The sequence below is a fragment of the Argopecten irradians genome, chromosome 3 (assembly GCF_041381155.1).
Source record: "Argopecten irradians isolate NY chromosome 3, Ai_NY, whole genome shotgun sequence".
In the NCBI taxonomy this organism is placed as follows: domain Eukaryota; kingdom Metazoa; phylum Mollusca; class Bivalvia; order Pectinida; family Pectinidae; genus Argopecten; species Argopecten irradians.
In genome coordinates, this window is record NC_091136.1 from 63,596,349 (window position 1) to 63,621,424 (window position 25,076).

The following is a 25,076-nucleotide window of genomic DNA, read 5'->3' on the forward strand; positions in this document are numbered from 1 at the left end:
AACATACTGTACATTTATAGTCTAATTACTGTTATGTCATCTTAAGTCAGTATTCAAACATAGTGTACATTTTATAGTCTAATTACTGGTATGTCATCTTAAGTCAGTATTCAAACATACTGTACATTTATAGTCTAATTACTGTTATGTCATCTTAAGTCAGTATTCAAACATAGTGTACATTTATAGTCTAATTACTGTTATGTCATCTTAAGTCAGTATTCAAACATACTGTACATTTATAGTCTAATTACTGGTATGTCATCTTAAGTCAGTATTCAAACATACTGTACATTTATAGTCTAATTACTGTTATGTCATCTTAAGTCAGTATTCAAACATACTGTACATTTATAGTCTAATTACTGTTATGTCATCTTAAGTCAGTATTCAAACATAGTGTACATTTATAGTCTAATTACTGTTATGTCATCTTAAGTCAGCATTCAAACATACTGTACATTTATAGTCTAATTACTGTTATGTCATCTTAAGTCAGTATTCAAACATACTGTACATTTATAGTCTAATTACTGTTATGTCATCTTAAGTCAGTATTCAAACATAGTGTACATTTATAGTCTAATTACTGTTATGTCATCTTAAGTCAGTATTCAAACATACTGTACATTTATAGTCTAATTACTGGTATGTCATCTTAAGTCAGTATTCAAACATACTGTACATTTATAGTCTAATTACTGTTATGTCATCTTAAGTCAGTATTCAAACATACTGTACATTTATAGTCTAATTACTGGTATGTCATCTTAAGTCAGTATTCAAACATACTGTACATTTATAGTCTAATTACTGTTATGTCATCTTAAGTCAGTATTCAAACATAGTGTACATTTATAGTCTAATTACTGTTATGTCATCTTAAGTCAGCATTCAAACATACTGTACATTTATAGTCTAATTACTGTTATGTCATCTTAAGTCAGCATTCAAACATACTGTACATTTATAGTCTAATTACTGTTATGTCATCTTAAGTCAGTATTCAAACATACTGTACATTTATAGTCTAATTACTGGTATGTCATCTTAAGTCAGTATTCAAACATAGTGTACATTTATAGTCTAATTACTGGTATGTCATCTTAAGTCAGTATTCAAACATAGTGTACATTTATAGTCTAATTACTGTTATGTCATCTTAAGTCAGTATTCAAACATAGTGTACATTTATAGTCTAATTACTGGTATGTCATCTTAAGTCAGTATTCAAACATAGTGTACATTTATAGTCTAATTACTGGTATGTCATCTTAAGTCAGTATTCAAACATAGTGTACATTTATAGTCTAATTACTGGTATGTCATCTTAAGTCAGTATTCAAACATAGTGTACATTTATAGTCTAATTACTGGTATGTCATCTTAAGTCAGTATTCAAACATAGTGTACATTTATAGTCTAATTACTGGTATGTCATCTTAAGTCAGTATTCAAACATAGTGTACATTTATAGTCTAATTACTGGTATGTCATCTTAAGTCAGTATTCAAACATAGTGTACATTTATAGTCTAATTACTGGTATGTCATCTTAAGTCAGTATTCAAACATACTGTACATTTATAGTCTAATTACTGGTATGTCATCTTAAGTCAGTATTCAAACATACTGTACATTTATAGTCTAATTACTGTTATGTCATCTTAAGTCAGTATTCAAACATACTGTACATTTATAGTCTAATTACTGTTATGTCATCTTAAGTCAGTATTCAAACATACTGTACATTTATAGTCTAATTACTGTTATGTCATCTTAAGTCAGTATTCAAACATACTGTACATTTATAGTCTAATTACTGTTATGTCATCTTAAGTCAGTATTCAAACATATTGTACATTTATAGTCTAATTACTGTTATGTCATCTTAAGTCAGTATTCAAACATACTGTACATTTATAGTCTAATTACTGTTATGTCATCTTAAGTCAGTATTCAAACATACTGTACATTTATAGTCTAATTACTGTTATGTCATCTTAAGTCAGTATTCAAACATAGTGTACATTTATAGTCTAATTACTGGTATGTCATCTTAAGTCAGCATTCAAACATACTGTACATTTATAGTCTAATTACTGTTATGTCATCTTAAGTCAGTATTCAAACATAGTGTACATTTATAGTCTAATTACTGGTATGTCATCTTAAGTCAGCATTCAAACATATTGTACATTTATAGTCTAATTACTGTTATGTCATCTTAAGTCAGTATTCAAACATACTGTACATTTATAGTCTAATTACTGGTATGTCATCTTAAGTCAGCATTCAAACATACTGTACATTTTATAGTCACTAATTACTGTTATGTCATCTTAAGTCAGTATTCAAACATACTGTACATTTATAGTCTAATTACTGGTATGTCATCTTAAGTCAGCATTCAAACATATTGTACATTTATAGTGTAATTACTGTTATGTCATCTTAAGTCAGCATTCAAACATAGTGTACATTTATAGTCTAATTACTGGTATGTCATCTTAAGTCAGCATTCAAACATACTGTACATTTATAGTCTAATTACTGTTATGTCATCTTAAGTCAGCATTCAAACATATTGTACATTTATAGTCTAATTACTGGTATGTCATCTTAAGTCAGCATTCAAACATAGTGTACATTTATAGTCTAATTACTGGTATGTCATCTTAAGTCAGCATTCAAACATACTGTACATTTATAGTCTAATTACTGTTATGTCATCTTAAGTCAGTATTCAAACATAGTGTACATTTATAGTCTAATTACTGGTATGTCATCTTAAGTCAGCATTCAAACATATTGTACATTTATTCCGAATTTACATATTACAGAGTTATCTGCACTTGCGGGTATGTATTGATTGTGACGTCATGCGTTTGGGAGCGTAACGTCATACGTTTCTGAGAAAACGATGTGAATTTCGCTCACAAAATAATGACGTAACAATTGATACCTACCCGCAAGGGAGCTAACTCTGTAATATGCAATGACAGAATAGTTTAATTATTGGTATGTCAAAATTTGAACTTCTTGATATCAGTATGTGTGAATATATGAACAAAGTTTTAGTGAAAATTCCCACGCTATGATCATGAATAATTCCACTTTTCCATTATAGAAGCTGATCTTTACCACTAATAAACTAAGTGTATGTCTTACTGTTGTTCTACTATCTCCCAGGATACACTACCCTCTCCCAATTCCTTACATGGGAAAGCCTGACCCACGCCGCCTTCAGGAGACCATCCGACAGCTCAGAGAGGAAATCAAGTCTCTACGACAACAGGTACAATAACAGAGAGCTTGATAATTACAATAACTGTTTGGGGTAAACACGAAGCTGAATCGATCCAATATCAAGATCAGGGGTACTCGGGTTGTGCTATATTTCATGTGAGCTAATTGTAAAAACAAGACATTGTGTGTTTAGTTGGTTGTATAGGGATACATATTTAAAACTCTATTTTATCATTGACTATAGGGAGGATCAGAATTTAAGTCCAAGGAAATGGAGAAGCTTCAGAGAGAGTAAGTTGAAAGTTTCTTTACATTGAACTACATATGTAACCATTCATATACCTATCGTTAATATTTCTTGCCAACAGAAATCTGTTCAAACACTAATTGTCAAAAAGTCTGGCTCATTTGCTTTAACTTCCAATGGGAATAATTCATGTACCATGTAATACCTGATAACGTTTGTGTGGGACTTTTGTTTCTATGGGTGATTGAATGACGCTAAAAGATGATATCCTGCACTAACCTCATTTCAGCAGGAAAATATCGAAGAGTTACGTTCCATCACCACTGGAGATACTGGTCCAGAACAAATGTTATCGGGTATCACATGATACAAGATTATTCCTATTAAAAAACAAACTATGTTATAGGTAATTATTGGTGCTATATTTAAAGGTAGGTTTCGCCCAACCAAATAAATATTTTTTTGTGAATTGCGATAAGCGGAAGAAAAGATGAAAAAACATATTAAAATATCTCAATTTAATTTCTTTATGTGTTTGAGATTCAACAAATGTGTCTTGAATACAAAATTGAAGGAAATCCTTGATTTATTACGGTGTCCGTCAGACAAAATAATATGCAAATGAAGCTGCGATGGATTGTGTTGTCGAAGTTTGGCGCATGCGCATTGTCACGCACTAAAAGTAAACAAAATGGCTGAACGAAAGTGTGTGCGATGAAAAAAATATATCTGAATCGGCAACAAAGTGGAGGAAATTATAATGGATTCGGTAGCACGCTAGGATATCTATAGGGAATTAAATTCAGAGATGGCATGTAGCAATAGAAGAAACAGAAGCCACATCTCAAGCGGAACTTGCCGGGATCTGTTGGGACTCGTGTAACGGCATTGCACGTTGTGAGTTAAATTTCAACACATATGCCAGCGCACAAACAGCCGCAGACTAACTACGTGTATATTTGGTGTACAAAGTTAGCGAGCGTATGTAAGTAACATGAAGTGTTTTAGATTATATGATATGTATAAACAGTCCCTCGCACTTCGACTTGTTGTTGTTGTTTTTTTTAACTAAACATGCCGTGGCAAGACTGTCACTTCTATATGACATTTTGTTGCACGCATCCGTTTGTTGCTGCGGCCTCGTTTTGGAAAAAATACGTCATGTTCTATGTAAAGCTTGACTTCGCTCTATTTTTAGACGGGTATTTTCCTGGTCAAGCTAGGCAACTGACCACCCATATTGTTCGCTGTATGCATTGAAAATGATCTGAAAATTATATCTATGTATAGGATAAATTTCAATTTCGTAGTCGTTTTTTTTTAACTAAACATGCCGTTTTTTTACTAAACATGCCGTGGCAAGACTGTCACTTCTATATGACATTTTGTTGCACGCATATCATTGGGCGAAACCTACCTTTAAAGTGAATAGTCGGGCAAAGGAAACCAGTCTAAATGCGCGTTCTTTGGCCTTCCAAAAGTCATTGTATACCATAATGATGGTCAAGTTCTGCTTACGGTGTCCAGTTTTGACCATTGAAATTTTGGGGAAGCCCCGTGTAAATTTAGCACAGTTCTAAATATAAATTCGCCAAACTCTTTGAAAACGAGGCTGCGTGGAAATGTCAACATGGACATGTGTTTCTCAGTCGTGTCGGTTTCGTTTCGTGTGATAAACCACTAATGCGGTATGTAAATTGTTGTTTTGAGATGATACATTTGATGCAAATGAAGTATTCTTACATTAATGACAATGCTTTGTAATCATTTTTCGATAAAAGCATCTTTATACATGGAAATCGACACAAATATTCGGCCGATGCAGAGATGGGGCCCCGGCAAGTTGCAATTATTGCAGCATCGCATTCGTCGTATTTTACATCAACCGAATCATGAAGGTTAAATACAAATAATCGTAACATAATTTCCCATTTAAAACCACACGAAAACGTTCCATACAACGTCCATGCATGTAGCTGTCAAAGATGTGAAAATAAATTAGCTCATACATAGATATTTTACTAGTACAATATATGTGTTCAATTATTCGTGTAGTTTTTTGCAGAGATTTAATTAAAATATCTATGTCTCTGTTTTTTTTTTTGTAAACAATATTTGAGTTCTGGAGAGAGATGACATGAATGTCCAGCTGGAAGGAAAGAAACTTTTATGATGTATATGTATTGTACAATGTATATATGTAAACGTACATTCCATGTAGCTGCTATAGAATTACAACTAGGAAATTCTCTCAAACATTGATAATATTTAATTCTTCACATTCATGTACATGTAGGCCTATGCTGTGAGAATTAACACATCATATATATTTCCAGAAAACATATAGGCCTACATGTATGTTACTTTCCTTTTCTGTTGTTTCCTGTTCTTTTTTGTGCTCTGGAGAAAAAGATTATTGAGTTGGAAGAAAAGTAATTAATTAAGAGAAATGTGTACCACAGTACTTTGTCTGTAGCTGAGGGGTTCTATACTGTTTAATAGTCCAGTAATTAATAATTAAATTGAAAATTTCAAAATTAAGATGAAATTGTAAATTCCATTTTTGAATGAAGTGGTTCCCCTCCTTTGAGAGTACACAGTGTGTATACCCTTTTTGGTTTTTAGGAATAATACCTGAATAGGAACCTGAAATAACATGACAATCAATCAGGTATGTGTGTGTTGGGGTGGGTGGCTAAAAGACAGAAGAATCATGAGGTTGGGAAGTTGTAACTTGGGTGGGGGGTTGAAATATAGAAGAAATAGCAACAGATAACTGGAAGTGGAAGGGTGCTTTATCATTGATCTGGTCATTGCATACATGGCTTTTTTTTGGTTATTTAGTCTCATTGATTTTGGAGCAACTTTGAATCCATATGGTACTGTATATCTTTCTTTTTTCCATGTGTAGCTATTTCTTCTGTATTTTACCCCCATCCAAGTCACAACTTCCCAATAGGTACCACTTTTTTGTTTAGAACTCAAATCAAAGACAGATGTACATAGTACTACATACTACATTTTAGTCTATGTGTTTGTAATCACTGTTACTACAGTATTAATACATAAATGGTCTATGTACAAGTTACACATAGACAATAAATGTGAAATTTGGTTCAGACAAAAAGATTTGTAACATTTCAGATAACTTGCTAGTTTTATGGTTTTATTTATATGTTGAGTCTACTCTCTTGTAAAGTAGAATTTAGAAATCCTAAGACAATGGTATCTATATTGCTATATGTAAAAAAATCCTTATATTTTAAAAGTAATTGAAAAGCTATCTCACAAGCCCTGACAAACAAATGGGCAGGCATATGGATGCAAGAATTATAATCACTGGCTCTAGAGGACTAATATAAACAAATATTTCTACAAAGTTAAACAATGAAAAAGTATTGCATCATAATTTTATTTAATGATTACAGTTGAAAGGAACATTTAATAAATTAATACTGTTTAAATGTTCTGTTCATGATCTTCTAGGTCCATATTGGTAAAGTTTACTTTCAAGAGCACTCAAATCAACATTCTTCAGTCTTCATATGATGCTAATTGTATGTATATGTATACATACACTTGTATACAGGTCCAAGGGATGAACTTTCTGTATTCATGTCACTATGCATGCATGGTGCCTGAAAAAAAAAGAACCAACAATTTTTTATATCTGTTGAATATGACAAAAATTGAAATGATGAATTTCAAATACATATAAATGAATAAATGTAGGTTCATTCTACAGGTTTTTTTTTATTTTAAGTTGTGAATGTGTCACTGATGCATTTGATAGAATCAAATATTGTTTCAAAAAAGATACAAAATTCATTATCTATAGTTCCAACAAAAATTCAGAATAATTATAAATGATACATGGCTGCAGTACATTTCAACTCTGTAAAGTTTGTCATATACACATGAACCAGGTACAGTTGTAATAAATATACAAACACTATTTATTATTATGACCAGAAATAATACTGTATGTGCCCTCCAAATATATCTAAAGAACAAGCTAAAACCTACATGTACATATGTGTATGTGTATATCAGAACATATACAATACAATTTTACCAATTAACCTACAATGTAAATCCTACGTACAATGTACATGTATGTGTATAACACTACCAGAACATGTACAGAACAATAATTTACAAATTAAAAATCTATAAATATATACATCAGAACTGTATGAATTGACCGGTAGCATAATATTATAGATTAATTGAAACAAATCTTAGCTTGATAATGCACTAGCGGTTACATTCTAACTGTACATGCATTACAACGGTACATTTTATAAATATACAGGGCATTCATTACCCCTAAAGAGGCCCCACGAAAGAACCGCTATTTACCCCAGGGTTACGTTTTACGCGATTGGGGAACAGGTATAAAACATGTGACCATATGTGACCACTCATTCATGAAAAAATACTGCTAGGGACTATTTACATAATGATCAAAATACGAAGACTCACTCACTATCAGCTGAGCAGTTAGTACCGGGTAGTAGGCCTAGGTACGTACAGTAGCGGTCCGGAGCCGCGTGCTCGTTTGAACTGTTCTCTTCACTATAACAAGTTGTATTAACACTCTCCATGCGTCGTAATGTTTACCGAGTCATTTGTTGGGATTGTCGCTGCTCCATTGCCTTTCCTTTCGCATTTTAGGTGAGTCAGTTGGTTGTTTTGGCGGAAACCTTTTGGTTCAAAACTACGGTAGCCATGTTTTGTTTACTACGGAGAGTGGTGGATGTTGCGCATGCGTTAAGATTGAACTGCACTGATAGCCGGTCGGGAGGACGCATTAGGATTCCCATAATAAATATTAATTTCTTCGCATACAGAGCGATTTTGATGGGAGATTTTATTTTTCTATTTCATAAGAAATTATACTGGATATATTAACACCATTTTACCGATTTTAGCCCTTCTTTGCCCGACTATTCGCTTTAACTGTTGATGTAAATAATGTAGAATTATTGCTGAATGAATTGAGAGTAGTACATGACTGAGATTTAAACTTGTGTCACCTGTTCTAGTTATAAGACACTTCTGAAGGAAAAGGAGGAGACAGAAGCTGAATTCCTACAGTACCGACGTGAGATGAAGAACACATCATCTGGAAATGCTGTAAAAGAGATTCGGGCTTTAAAGACGTTTAGTAAGAGTCTAGAGGAGGAACTGATGAAGGAGAAGACGCGACATCAAAGATCTACCAGTAAACGTAGCCAGGAGTATAGGGATCTCCTGGAGGAGGTAACTCAGGCTTAATTACAGGGAGTTCCTCATTAACCCTTTATTAGTCTGCATGTAGGTTGAAGACTATTAGGACATCCTCTCCTTACATACATATATGATATAAATTTCAATGCACTTCCTCTTAAGTATGCAGGATGTGACAATGTGTCTTTTAGTTTAATTTACGGATTTTACTATTAGAATATCATGTCAATTAAAACTTTTCCTGTTGATTTGGTTTTGCATACTTTATCTTTTTACATAGGTTGAAGAGTTGAGGGCATCCGAGAGGAATCTTCGAGTAAGAGTAAAGAGCTTAACCAATGAACTCGCCATGTACAAAAGGTAACTACTTCTGAATGTTACAAAGACATTAAACCGGCAGTTTCTTCTCCATGACAATGACAGCAATCATAGTCTCTGAAAAAGATTATTGTTAAGTTTTGTTAATGACTTAACACTAATATTTTTGTGGAGTGTTTGCTATTATAGAATTAACATTAACACCACAAACTTTGTTATCACAGAGACAGAATACATCCCCCAGTCCACCACCAAAGATCATCTCGACCTCCAGCACGTGACAGATTTTCCTCTCGAGAACGATCACTCTCACGGGAACGCTCACTGTCCAGGGATAGATCATGGTCTAGTGACCGATTGTCGGTCAGAGACAGGTCATTGTCCCGAGATCGAGATCGCCCCTCCTCGGCACCAGACCGGAGTCGTAACTCCTCGTACAGAAACTCCTTCACCAAGCCTCGGAGTCGCACACCCTCTCCCTCCCCAGCAGGTTAGTGTGTATCAATACAAAATATGACACTCTGATGATCAATTGTTGAAAGCCATGTTTGTTTAAATTTTGAAAAAAAAGGTATGTTAAACTAATCAAAAACTATGTTATGCATACATATATATTATAGGGTAAAGAAGTAATTCTAACAGTGTGGACAAAATATATATATATATTATAGGGTAAAGAAGTAATTCTAACAGTGTGGACAAAATATATATATTATAGGGTAAAGAAGTAATTCTAACAGTGTGGACAATATATATATATATATTATAGGGTAAAGAAGTAATTCTAACAGTGTGGACAATATATATATATATATTATAGGGTAAAGAAGTAATTCTAACAGTGTGGACAATATATATATATATATTATAGGGTAAAGAAGTAATTCTAACAGTGTGGACAAAATATATATATATATTATAGGGTAAAGAAGTAATTCTAACAGTGTGGACAAAATATATATATATATTATCGGGTAAAGAAGTAATTCTAACATTGTGGACAATATATATATATATATTATAGGGTAAAGAAGTAATTCTAACAGTGTGGACAATATATATATATATATTATAGGGTAAAGAAGTAATTCTTATAGTGTGAACAAAATATTGTCAAATTGTCTTGGTGATCTGCTGCTTTTTCAAGACACAAAAAGAACAAATAGAGTTACAAGGACGGTAACGAATGTTCACCAAAACATACACAAATAACACATAAGAGTTACAAGGACGGTAACAAATGTTCACCAAAACATACACAAATAACACATAGAGTTACAAGGACGGTAACGAATGTTCACCAAAACATAAACAAATAACACATAGAGTTACAAGGACGGTAACGAATGTTCACCAAAACATACACAAATAACACATAGAGTTACAAGGACAGTAACGAATGTTCCTCAAAACATACACAAATAACACATAGAGTTACAAGGACAGTAACGAATGTTCCTCAAAACATAAACAAATAACACATAGAGTTACAAGGGCAGTAACAAATGTTCACCAAAACATACACAAATAACACATATAGTTACAAGGACGGTAACGAATGTTCACCAAAACATAAACAAATAACACATAGAGTTAAAGGACGGTAACGAATGTTCACCAAAACATAAACAAATAACACAGAGTTACAAGGACAGTAACGAATGTTCACCAAAACATAAACAAATAACACATAGAGTTACAAGGACAGTAACGAATGTTCACCAAAACATAAACAAATAACACATACATCTTTACCCTATATTTACTACTTAAAGTAATTCATAACCTGTACACATATGTTTGTAAGGATGCAGTGTTATATGGAAAACAACAGTTGATATAACTTTATTCACCCAATTATATATATTTGTACTTTACAGGTGCCAGAAATCCAAGGTTTGATCCTTCAGCTTATATCAAAGATCAAGAACGGCGGAAGACAGAGAACAAATTAAAAAAGTGAGTGAAAGGATTGTATTGATATTTACTCAATGGGAGTCGTTATTTCTGCTCATCTGAGTCAATGGGTGTTCACCAGATTAATGAAATTTTGTATTGACATTATCAAATATAGCTGTAATATGGGAGGGGGGTTGAGATACATAATTTAAACAATGAAGGTGAAGTACAATTTAACGTCAATTAGTCCAACCTTCCTCTGATTGTGATATTTTTAGCCCACCATCATCAGATGGTGGGCTATTCAAATCGCCTTTCGTCCGTGGTCCGTCTGTCCGTCCGTCCATCCTCCGTCTGTCCATCCTCCGTCCGTCCTTCCATCCGTCCTCCGTCTGTCCTTCCGTCCCTCCTTCCGTCCTTCCGTCAGTTAACAATTCTTGTTACCGCTATTTCTCAGAAAGTCCTGAAGGGATCTTTCCCAAATTTCATATGTAGGTACCCCTAGGATAATAGTTGTACATATTGCATTTTGGGACCGATCTGTCAACAAAATGGCCGACTGGCGGCCATCTTGGATTTTGATAGTTAAAGTTTGTTACCGCTATTTCTCAGAAAGTCATGAAGGGATCTTTCTCAAATTTCATATGTAGGTTTCCCTAGGACCCTAGTTGTGCATATTGCATTTTGGGACCAATCAGTCAACAAGATGGCAGCCAGGCGGCCATCTTGGATTTTGATAGTTAAAGTTTGTTACCGCTATTTCTCAGAAAGTAATGAAGTGATCTTTCTCAAATTTCATATGTAGGTTCCCCTATGTAGGGCCCTTGTTTTGCATATTGCATTTGGTAAGTGATTGGTCAACAAGAAGGCCGACCAGCCGCCATCTTGGATTTTGATAGTTATCGTTATTTGTCAGAAATTACTGAAGGGATATCTCTCAAATTCCATGCGTAGATTCCCTTGGGCCTTAGTTGTGCATAGTACCTTTGGGACTAATCCGTCAATAAGATGGCCAACCAGCCGCCATCTTGGATTTCACCACTGTAATGAAGCGATCTGTCTTAAAATTTCATATGTAGTATGCTTGAAAAAGCAGGGAAAAGATCCCTCTTTCCATTGTCAGACATAGATCATTCTATGGTGGGCGCCAAGGTCCCTCTTGGATCTCTTGTTTTCAATATATTGTGATTTTTATGATGTCACAATCACTGGAAGGTGAGACTAGTCAATGTTAAGTCATACTTCACCCATGCAGGGTTGCCACCTCTCACATTCTCGGTGGGAGACTCACAATATTGAATAATTTGTCCCACAAAGACTTACCTCAGGCGACGTGAGACGAAAACTCACATTTTACGATAATTCCTCCCACCAACCAAAAACAGCAGCAAAGCCAGATTTTTTTTCATACGGTTTAATTATTAAAATAAAATTTGTCAGCCCTAGGCATAACTTAACAAACCACCAGGCAGTGGAGCAGTGGGGCACTGGTATGATAGATAAGTAAACAAAAGAGTTGTGAACACTACCTGGCTAACACCCCAGCGGCCCTAATTAGCAGCCTGCTTGGCTTCGTGTCACATTCGCTCGTGTTACGTACATACGTAGGAGGTCAACCAGCCGCTTGGAAACAATCATCTGGCCTTTCAAGGAATGTTGTGTATTATAGATAATGAGTATTACTTCAAAAACAAACACTGCTTATAACTGTAAATGATTTACTCACGTTTTGAATATTTAAAAGGCCTAGGCTAACTTTCCAATGTAAACAAACTTTGCAATCGAAATGGCCGCCATTTTGGGTAATTGCAATAGCTAGATCCGGATATTGGTATAAGTTTTCAGGATTTTACTTTAAGAAAAAAGAAATGGGATTATTTTTCCAGAAATTTGGTGTAAATTTGAGACAAAATATTGATAAAATAATGATAGAAATAATAGTAAATTTTGAATTTAAATGGACAATTCAGTCTAAGAGAACATTAAAATTTGTACATAAATCGGGAAAAACCCAGAGATCTAATGGAAATTAGATCAGTCAGTTTTACTGTGATATGCCTGAAAAGCCCATGGTTGTGACATGTGTGTAGATGTTCAAACTCGCTCGCTGTCCGCAATTACACATTGTGGTCGAACTTCTTGTATGCCGAACCCTGTCCCTTGCTCGTAGAGTAATGCAACTTTTGTCTAGAACTGCTCAAATCGCTCTTGACAGTAGTGTGTTTACCTTATTAGGTAAATTGTCTTGCCTAAAAATAATTTTATCATCTTATCAGTGGTTATGTAGTTTGATATTTCAATGATATTAATTAAAATACTAAACAATGACATGGAATTTGTCAATATTTTATGTTATATGTTTCATAAGAAATGTAGAACAATACATTTATACCATATTTTGCTTCTTGGTTATGTAAAAGAATTAGCCTGAGTGTATTGTCCCTTTAAATAAGTCAAATTTCAATGAAATTTTACTTTTTTCTCTCTCTCTCTCAGGTTAGATTTAAAGTTACATTTAGGCCTATTAGTGAAACAGGTCTGAAAATATTTTTTGAAATTAGTACTTATGTTGTTATGAAAATTAAGTACATTGCTTCATTATCCATAATTGTAAAACATGTTTAATTAATTCAATTAGGCTACACCAATTTGAAAAATAATTCTTCAGGATTTTGGAGGAAAAAACTGGGGCGAGAGGGTGTTTTTTTTTTTTTTTTTTTTAATTTTCATTTTCCAAAAAAAAAATGGGGCGAGCAGTATCAAAAAATTGACAAGAATGAGAACATGATGCATACAAACACAAAGACAAGGCTAAATCCATTATATTTATGTTTTATGTACATACAGGTTGTAGCATTTTAGGTTTGAGAGTCAAAAGAAAAGATATAAATACAGTCAAACCTCAATGTATCGAAGTTCAAGGGACCGTCAGAAAAACTTCGAAACATCGAGACTTTGAATTATTCGTGGTTGAAATTAGACCGATGTTTTTTAACCATGACCAACTGTGGTAGTTATGTACATGTCGTCTCCGTTCCGTAAACTTTATAATCATTGTACCACAAGCAAAACAAAATAAAAAACGAAGTATGCAATTAATCACATGTATTGCTATCGTTAGCAATACATATGTATATTATAAACAAGACTTACGTGTACTAGGCCTAACCCATGTACAAGTGTTCGTTTGGTGACTATTTAAGCGATGGTAAATATTACGGAAATATTACGGAATGAATATAAAAACGAAAACACGTTGTAAAAACGAAACTAAAAAGGAGGAACCGAAAGCGCTACAACACCTACAAAATACTTTGATTTAGAATGATCGATTTGCTCCAGTATTTATGCCAAAGTTGTGCAATGTAACAGTTTTGAGTATGAGTTACTAATAATGTGGCTCGCTATTTACCGTTCCGTAAATTCTACAAACCGCTACCAATGGTACTAACTGTATCTTTGCCGTACTAATAATTTAATAACGCAGCTTGTAAAAAGAAAGCACTGAGTATCGGCCTGATTAGTGATATTAATTATCTTGATGGTATCAAGCTAGCAACACAAGCTGTCATAATCCCTATTGTCCGGCGAAGGGCCGTCGCGAGACAGCTAGGTGTGACAGCATGCCGCGGGGTATCGGCGAACACCTGATCTGTACAGGTAAATTTTTATTCGAATCATCGAGTGTCAGTTACCTATGATTCTATAACAAATGGTCCATGAAAAAAGTTCGATACATCGAGAACTTCGATTCATAAAACTTCGATTCATACATGGGTTAGTTAGTAATGTTATATAGTGAAGAAATTCGGGACCAGACAAAAAGTTCGATACAGCGAGGAATTCGATTCATCGAAGTTCGAATCATCGAGGTTTGACTGTAACATTTTTGGCCTCTGTGCTATTGACTTGCCTGAAAGACTAAATTGTTGTCTGAAGAATGTTGTACAAGTTCATGTTCAAAGATATAAAGATCTACAATATTGGGAACCTGTAAAATTATGCCACACCAAATAAAACACAAGCTGTGCATTTGCGTACATGAAAATACTTTTTTAAATGTGAATTTTCAAGTATGCAAATTTGATAATACGAATGTTTAAGAGTCACACAAAATCAAATGTAACTAGATTTGATCGCGATCAAAACACGGGATTTCCACCTATGTAATGATATAAGTAATGTTAGCGAACAGACGATTGCTTTAATGCTCTTTTCCTTCGCTTCAAGTCGAATTCTTGAACGGACGGACGATCTCATTCAACATTAATCAGAAAACGTTTCTTACGAAAGTAGTCTGGTCCAACCGAAAAACAGATTTAGGGGAATCCCCTTTTGGGCACAAGATTTCATAGAGAGGTGAATATATCGGAGCCTGCTGATTGGATATATTCAGGGTACATCAGTTAATGGTTAATGTGTGGGTCGGGCAATACATGTAGATGTAAAATTTGTAAAGAATTTTGATGTGAATTTGTTTGGTTCTGTGGTTTCAAAACTGCCGGGTATTTTCCCCAACATAGCACCGGTTTTGCTTAAACATCCGGTGTCACAGGTGACAGCTCTGCCACACACATAAAAGGTTTTGAACCTGTCAGTTATTGGGTTTGTGCATTGCCTTTCTTAGATTAAATGTACGTCCTATCAATAGCTAGGACGGCCTCCCATGCATGCGGTGTAGCTACACATGTACATGTACGTGTATTAACGCAAACACGGCGATTGTGTACATTGTTCATGTAGAACTTAAAACATCTCGACATTAAAGTATTCAAGTTGGGTATAGGTAACAACCAGCCAAATGAAAAAAAGACCTTCGAAACGGCCCGTGTGTATAGAAGATTGAGCCCAGGACAGAATTTTAACCCGGCTGCTGATTGGCTGGCTAATCTTGAATTTCAAAAGTAAAAATGTTTTCCGACAGGTAATTATTCATTGATAACCATGATATGAATTTGGAAATTCAGATTGAGATTTAGGTTCAAAATATCAATTTTGATAATGAATAGGTAAACACATTAGAATTTCAGGTTTTTTTTAAAGTGCAAAAATTCTCCTTTTCTTATGAAGATCATGGACCAATGGGGAATAACTCGTGGGAATAACTCGTACAATTAGAGTTTTAGTATTAGATACGGATTATCTCCCTTTGGCCACAGGCCACATCATGTAATCTCAACTACTGTACATACACAACACCCAACGCACAAAATAAAATCGCTGAAAGGACAATTGATGGTCTATACCTCAGCCATTTTGAATCATATGATATTGAAATTGGTCAATATATGTGTCTGAGAGCGTGCCCTTTCACATTCGATTCAAGACCTTTCTCTTGGAAATTTCTTAAATTACGGTAAAATTTACGTTAAAAAAGTGAACGAAACGCCATATTCGGAGGGGTGTATTTCCACCATTTTCAAATTCTTGATTTTGAAATTATAACCATGTACAGACAATATATCAATGTCTACATTTACATAAAATCAACACCCTAAATTATATCATAAAGGCCCTACGAGCTCACGAATTACGGAAAAAAATAAGGAAATGGAACAAATTGCCATATTTGGAGAGCTATATTTCCGCCATTTTTCTATATAACCCCTTTAATTTTGAAGACAAAAGTTTATACAACATAGGTATGAAAAATCAACTTTGTACATACAGGTTTAAAGGCGCTGAAATGCGTGCCGCAATGACAAATATAAACTAAAATTTCGATTTTTGATGTCCTATATCTCAGCCATTTTGAATCTTATGACCTTGAAATTGGTCATTTTATGTGTCTGAAAGCATGCTCTTTCACATCCATTTCAAAACATTTCTCTTTGAATTTTCATGAATTACGCTAAAATTTACGTTAAAAAATGAACGAAACGCCATATTCGGAGGGCTATATTTCCGCCATTTTCAAATTCATGTCTTTGAAATTAAAAACCTGTACAGACAATAGGCTAAAGCTTACATTTACAAAACATCAACACTCTACATGAGATGATAAAGGCCCTACGAGCTCACAAATAACGGAAAAAAATAAGAAAAAGAAACAAATTGCCATATTTGGAGAGCTATATTTCCGCCATTTTTCTATATAACCCCTTAAAAATAAATAACTTGTGAAGACAAAAGTTAATACAACATAGGTATGAAAAATCAACACTGTACATACAGGTTTAAAGGCGCTGAAACGTCTCGCGCAAGAACAAATATAAACTAAAATTTCGATTTTCGATGTCCCCTATCTCCACCATTTTGAAACATATGACCTTGAAATTGGTCTTTTTATTTGCCTGAGAGCATGTTCTTTCATATGCGCTCTTCAAAACTTTTCTGCGACAAATTTCATTTTTGACCTTTGCTTGACCCCGTAGCGACTCTTGACCTTGACATAATCTCTGATAACATGGCATGAGAAAAGCACGCGAAATGTCAGGATCTGTCTGCATAACTAAACGTGGACGATGTACAGCGTACAGTTATGAAGTTATGAGCGTTTAAAGTTCGTTTTAAAAAAACGTTTTTTTACGTCTGTGACCTTGACCTTGAACGTTATAGTACAAAATCGAACGTATGTTTCAAGCACTCATGTACGTACATAACGTGTCCAAATTTGAGCGCCGTACCTTGTTCCGTTCGTGAGAAAAAGTGTTAAGATTGTTTCGTGGAAATAATAATAATAATAAGAAGAAAAAACAGAACAATAACAATAGGGATTTCCATCCTGAATGGAAATCCCTAAATATATCAAATATTAAAAATCACAGTGTAGATATAATCATGAGTACTAATTTGAGTATTGGCAGACTTATCACACACAAAACTGTTCATAAGAGAGAAGCTCTGTTCCGGTAACATGTACATAAGCAAAAGTAGTCTACATATTGAGATCAATGACCTGCATGCATGGATGTCTAAAAAAAATTTTGTACTGGTTTAACCTGTTCCGGTTATGCGTTGCTTTGGTACTGCTCTCCCCAAATATATATCTAATTAATGCAAATGCATAACAGGAATAATTAAAAAAAGATTTTTTTTTAAATTATTTTTCAAATAATAATAATAAGACTTGAAAATTAAAAGCTATGGAATGCAGTCAAATTATCTACCAAGCGAAGATGAACACAAATGTTGCAAAATCATAAGATTTGTGTACGCGGCACTCCAGGCCATGCATGGACACAGAGAAATCCAAATCTTTGAGTTCATTTCTTTGAGTTAATTCTAGACAATTATTTTTATCCCCCGCCCAACGAAGTTGGCAGGGGATATACAAATGGGTTCCGTCCGTCCGTCTGTCCGTCCGTCTGTCCTTTTGTCTGTCCGTCCGTAGGAATGGTTTCCGGAGCATAACTCTAAAACCAGTAGAGATATTTCCACGAAACTTCATGCACACATTGGTCTTATGGTCTAGTAGTGCCTTTTGCTTTTTTTAGGTTTTCATTTTTTGCATTTTTTCCATAACCATGGAAACATTGCTGAAAATATTATATTTTTGTAACAGATTCGTTTCCGAAGCATAACTCTAAAACCGGAAGAGATATTTCCACGAAACTTCATAGACACTTTCTTTTTATGGTCTAGTAGTACCTTTTGCTATTTTTAGGTTTTCATTTTTTGCACTTTTTCCGTTACCATGGAAACATTGCTGAAAATAGCATGGTAAATGGTAAATGTTACTTTGCAAAACTCCACCCATTTTGTGTATATAGTCTAATATAAATGTCAAGGCTGTATACCTGATTCAACAATTGCAGCCCCGCTCTACTTGAATTATACTCCATCTTTCTTTAGCTCAACTTCCTTTTTCCTGTTTTTTTTCCATACACATAAGTCTCCACAATCAAACTTACTTCAGCTTTGATATCTCCATTGGCGGGGGATCTGAATGACTATGTCCTGGTGTCATATACTTCTATAGTTTAAAGTACGTCCTTTTATTTCTAAATTATGTCTTCTAGCTACATGAAATAGAAAATAAAATAAACAAGTAGAGCTTCGCTCTTCCCATGCCGTGCATGATCATATTATTATGCATCATATTATTTCAAGTACATTTATTCCAATTTTAGTTTCTGTGCCTTTCTTTCATCTTAGAAATTAAAAAAAATCAATACAAAAGCATTCTAAAGTTGGAAGGAGATAAATTCTATACATTGATCATGTTCTTGCCATGATATGAAGTCAAAGTAAAAAAAAAAAAAACATTGAATGTGATGTCAATAATCAGAAAAGAATATAGGTTTGCGATTTTAAGTATCGGATTTTCTATGATGCATGTAATTTTACGTCAACCACATCGATCACATTTTCGCCATTTACGTTTATAGAATCTAACTAATCTTTAATCTATTCACTCGGGCATTCTGTTACAGTACAGGCAGCAACAACATCTCTGTCAAAAGTTCTCACAGTTGCAATGTAAACTCCTGCCATATTTTCATTGGTTTTTTTCTTAATCTGGTTCCCTTTTGCGCTTATACTGTCATTTTCCTACCGGTTCAAGCGCTCAAATGATAAAGATTTTGGCGTATCTAAAGCACAAAGCAGAAACATCTCCCACTTTGACATCTCTGGAGGGTGGCAACCCTGCCCATGTCGTTTTTGTATCTCAAAATTGACATATTGTGTAAGTTCTAAATAGACTACAATTTTTACATATTTCTTCAGAAAAAATAGGCCTTCTTAACAATGGTATTATGTCATTGCATTTCATTTGATATTTTTGTTTTTTTGTGACTATATCACAGACAGAGACAAGTGAAGTCTAATTTATCGGGCAGTTCTAACAGATCAAAACAGTCACCAAGCACCTCCAGGATAAACTCTAGTCGTCTCTCAGGTACATCATACACATTCTCATATTCATTTTCATGAAATTTTAAAATTATTATGGGAACGTAAACAATATATTAATGAATATCAAAGTTTTATGTAAGTTAAATGATGAATGGCAATTCTGCTCTTTTCTTCACCAACCATCCTGTTTTTAGGTCACCTTAGATGAAGTCTCAAGTGACCTATTCTAATCGCCTTTTGTCCATCGTCGTCCGTCGTATGGCGATAAACAATTTAAATTTTTACTGCTGAACCAAATTTGTTGAAATTTTGCAGAAACCTTCCATGGCCAAAAGTCAACCAATATTGTGTATTACATGGTCCCAGCCCCCAGGGGCAAGATGGATGAGGCCAAAATGGGTCAAAGAGCCTAAATTTCAAAGATCTTCTTCTGAAATTCCAGAAATGGTAGTATCCAATACTCTTCATTGATGGAAAGGCCATAAGGTCCTTTACAAAATTTGTGAATTATATGACCCTGGGGTCTCATGTTTCCCCCCCTGTTGATTGGTCAAGTTTACTATAGTTTATATAGGAAAAACACGTTTATAACTATTATTTGCTCAATTTTCATAGGAAATGAGTCAAAATTTGTTAGAATTATTACCCTGAGATAGTATTTTAACATCTTATCCATATTAGTCCTGGCTGACCCCCAGGGGCCAGAGGGGCAGAGCCAAAAGGGGTCAAAATGGTTAAAATTTCAAAAATTACTCTGAATTTGCAGATTTGATGGAACCAGATACTCTTCATAGATGAATAGGACTTAACTCCCTTTGCGAAAATTGTGAATTTCATAGCCCTGGGATCTTAGATTTTCCTTGGGTAGGGGATCAAATTTACTATATTTTATATAGGAAAAACACTTTAAATTTATGAGCATTATTTGCTCAATTTTCATAGAAAATGAGTAAAACTTTGTAAGAATTATTACCCTGAGATATAGCATTTTAACATACCCACATCGTCCCTCGCTGACCCCCAGGGACAAGTGGGGTGGGGCCAAACGCGGTCAAAAATGACTAAAATTCCCAAAAATCTTCTTTTGAATTCACAGATTTGATGGAACCAGGTACTCTTCATAGATTAAAAAGTCAAATTTATGAATGATTTCAAAAGTCTGATGGACCAATATATAGTGTTTCGTTTTGTATCCGAACTCAGGTGACCGCTAAGGCCAATGGGCCTCTTGTTCTTTAATATCGTGGATGATCCAAACATATTTTATCTTAAACTTCTACAGCAGCAAGCAGTCGAAACAGATCACGAGGATCATCTTGTAAGTGATGTTTGATTGTGGTTTCTTATAATGTATTATTCTAATCCTAAATTTTATATATCAAAGGCTAAATGCCATGGCCTTGCTAGAGATATACACATGTCTTATGATCAGTCATAGCCTTGCTAGAGATATACACATATCTTATGATCAGAATTTCTTGTACATACCATCAGATGAGATGTTCTTACCATATTAAATGATCTGAAAATATGTTATGTTAGAGCAGATCTTTAGTTAAAATATCTCTTCAAAAGATTCAGCATTGTGTCAAATTTAGACTGAAATCTGAATTTGCTAAACTAAAGGAATAGCTACCAATCCTGTTTGAATGTGTATTTTGTCATGTAGATGGAAGTGCTGGAGAGTTAAGTGATGGAGGCATGTCAGACTCGTCATACTCACGCTTACGGACATACAACAAAAATTACGCACGGAACAAACAGTCCAATCCTTATCTATCCAGTCCTGATGTGGTAAGTCAGATTGTATACATCCTTAAGTATGTGAGGTGACTGATGTAGTAAGTCAGATTGTATACATCCTTAAGTATGTGAGGTGACTGATGTGGTAAGTCAGATTGTATACATCCTTAAGTATGTGAGGTGACTGATGTGGTAAGTTAGATTGTATACATCCTTAAGTATGTGAGGTGACTGATGTGGTAAGTCAGATTGTATACATCCTTAAGTATGTGAGGTGACTGATGTGGTAAGTCAGATTGTATACATCCTTAAGTATGTGACGTGACTGATGTGGTAAGTCAGATTGTATACATCCTTAAGTATGTGACGTGACTGATGTGGTAAGTCAGATTGTATACATCCTTAAGTATGTGACGTGACTGATGTGGTAAGTCAGATTGTATACATCCTTAAGTATGTGACGTGACTGATGTGGTAAGTCAGATTGTATACATCCTTAAGTATGTGAGGTGACTGATGTGGTAAGTCAGATTGTATACATCCTTAAGTATGTGAGGTGACTGATGTGATAAGTCAGATTGTATACATCCTTAAGTGTGTGAGGTGACTGATGTGGTAAGTCAGATTGTATACATCCTTAAGTATGTGACGTGACTGATGTGGTAAGTGAGATTGTATACATCCTTAAGTGTGTGAGGTGACTGATGTGGTAAGTCAGATTGTATACATCCTTAAGTATGTGACGTGACTGATGTGGTAAGTCAGATTGTATACATCCTTAAGTATTTGACGTGACTGATGTGGTAAGTCAGATTGTATACATCCTTAAGTGTGTGAGGTGACTGATGTGGTAAGTCAGATTGTATACATCCTTAAGTATGTGACTTGACTGATGTGGTAAGTTAGATTGTATACATCCTTAAGTATGTGACGTGACTGATGTGGTAAGTCAGATTGTATACATCCTTAAGTATGTGACGTGACTGATGTGGTAAGTCAGATTGTATACATCCTTAAGTATGTGAGGTGACTGATGTGGTAAGTCAGATTGTATACATCCTTAAGTATGTGACGTGACTGATGTGGTAAGTCAGATTGTATACATCCTTTAGTATGTGAGGTGACTGATGTGGTAAGTCAGATTGTATACATCCTTAAGTATGTGAGGTGACTGATGTGGTAAGTCAGATTGTATACATCCTTAAGTATGTGACGTGACTGATGTGGTTAGTCAGATTGTATACATCCTTAAGTATGTGACGTGACTGATGTGGTAAGTCAGATTGTATACATCCTTAAGTATGTGACGTGACTGATGTGGTAAGTCAGATTGTATACATCCTTAAGTATGTGACGTGACTGATGTGGTAAGTCAGATTGTATACATCCTTAAGTATGTGACGTGACTGATGTGGTAAGTCAGATTGTATACATCCTTAAGTATGTGACGTGACTGATGTGGTAAGTCAGATTGTATACATCCTTAAGTATGTGAGGTGACTGATGTGGTAAGTCAGATTGTATACATCCTTAATATGTGAGGTGACTGATGTGATAAGTCAGATTGTATACATCCTTAAGTAAGTGACGTGACTGATGTGGTAAGTCAGATTGTATACATCCTTAAGTATGTGACGTGACTGATGTGGTAAGTGAGATTGTATACATCCTTAAGTGTGTGAGGTGACTGATGTGGTAAGTCAGATTGTATACATCCTTAAGTATGTGACGTGACTGATGTGGTAAGTCAGATTGTATACATCCTTAAGTATTTGACGTGACTGATGTGGTAAGTCAGATTGTATACATCCTTAAGTGTGTGAGGTGACTGATGTGGTAAGTCAGATTGTATACATCCTTAAGTATGTGACTTGACTGATGTGGTAAGTTAGATTGTATACATCCTTAAGTATGTGACGTGACTGATGTGGTAAGTCAGATTGTATACATCCTTAAGTATGTGACGTGACTGATGTGGTAAGTCAGATTGTATACATCCTTAAGTATGTGAGGTGACTGATGTGGTAAGTCAGATTGTATACATCCTTAAGTATGTGACGTGACTGATGTGGTAAGTCAGATTGTATACATCCTTTAGTATGTGAGGTGACTGATGTGGTAAGTCAGATTGTATACATCCTTAAGTATGTGAGGTGACTGATGTGGTAAGTCAGATTGTATACATCCTTAAGTATGTGACGTGACTGATGTGGTAAGTCAGATTGTATACATCCTTAAGTATGTGACGTGACTGATGTGGTAAGTCAGATTGTATACATCCTTAAGTATGTGACGTGACTGATGTGGTAAGTCAGATTGTATACATCCTTAAGTATGTGACGTGACTGATGTGGTAAGTCAGATTGTATACATCCTTAAGTATGTGACGTGACTGATGTGGTAAGTCAGATTGTATACATCCTTAAGTATGTGACGTGACTGATGTGGTAAGTCAGATTGTATACATCCTTAAGTATGTGACGTGACTGATGTGATGTGGTAAGTTAGATTGTATACATCCTTAAGTATGTGAGGTGACTGATGTGGTAAGTCAGATTGTATACATCCTTAAGTATGTGAGGTGACTGATGTGATAAGTCAGATTGTATACATCCTTAAGTAAGTGACGTGACTGATGTGGTAAGTCAGATTGTATACATCCTTAAGTATGTGACGTGACTGATGTGGTAAGTGAGATTGTATACATCCTTAAGTGTGTGAGGTGACTGATGTGGTAAGTCAGATTGTATACATCCTTAAGTATGTGACGTGACTGATGTGGTAAGTCAGATTGTATACATCCTTAAGTATTTGACGTGACTGATGTGGTAAGTCAGATTGTATACATCCTTAAGTATTTGACGTGACTGATGTGGTAAGTCAGATTGTATACATCCTTAAGTATGTGACGTGACTGATGTGGTAAGTTAGATTGTATACATCCTTAAGTATGTGACGTGACTGATGTGGTAAGTCAGATTGTATACATCCTTAAGTATGTGACGTGACTGATGTGGTAAGTCAGATTGTATACATCCTTAAGTATGTGAGGTGACTGATGTGGTAAGTCAGATTGTATACATCCTTAAGTATGTGACGTGACTGATGTGGTAAGTCAGATTGTATACATCCTTTAGTATGTGAGGTGACTGATGTGGTAAGTCAGATTGTATACATCCTTAAGTATGTGACGTGACTGATGTGGTAAGTCAGATTGTATACATCCTTAAGTATGTGACGTGACTGATGTGGTAAGTCAGATTGTATACATCCTTAAGTATGTGAGGTGACTGATGTGGTAAGTCAGATTGTATACATCCTTAAGTATGTGACGTGACTGATGTGGTAAGTCAGATTGTATACATCCTTAAGTATGTGACGTGACTGATGTGGTAAGTCAGATTGTATACATCCTTAAGTATGTGACGTGACTGATGTGGTAAGTCAGATTGTATACATCCTTAAGTATGTGACGTGACTGATGTGGTAAGTCAGATTGTATACATCCTTTAGCACCTGACTGTCATTACCACTTCCTGTATTAACAGATGACCGGTCTGCTGGGTAGGCAAAACACAAATGTTTATTTA

At 34.8% G+C, this 25,076-nt stretch overlaps 1 protein-coding gene across 1 annotated transcript in view; it reads left to right on the plus strand.

The window, feature by feature from the left end:
* Nucleotides 1–25,076, plus strand: part of LOC138319339 (centrosomal protein CCDC61-like) — a 42,557-nt gene that overhangs the window by 9,466 nt on the left and 8,015 nt on the right. The window contains exons 5-13 of the mRNA XM_069262420.1: nucleotides 3,192–3,297; nucleotides 3,493–3,539; nucleotides 8,544–8,760; nucleotides 9,008–9,087; nucleotides 9,270–9,535; nucleotides 10,926–11,004; nucleotides 19,695–19,786; nucleotides 21,026–21,061; nucleotides 21,413–21,537. Coding sequence (XP_069118521.1) covers nucleotides 3,192–3,297; nucleotides 3,493–3,539; nucleotides 8,544–8,760; nucleotides 9,008–9,087; nucleotides 9,270–9,535; nucleotides 10,926–11,004; nucleotides 19,695–19,786; nucleotides 21,026–21,061; nucleotides 21,413–21,537 — 1,048 coding nt within the window. The remainder of the gene's footprint in view (nucleotides 1–3,191; nucleotides 3,298–3,492; nucleotides 3,540–8,543; nucleotides 8,761–9,007; nucleotides 9,088–9,269; nucleotides 9,536–10,925; nucleotides 11,005–19,694; nucleotides 19,787–21,025; nucleotides 21,062–21,412; nucleotides 21,538–25,076) is intronic.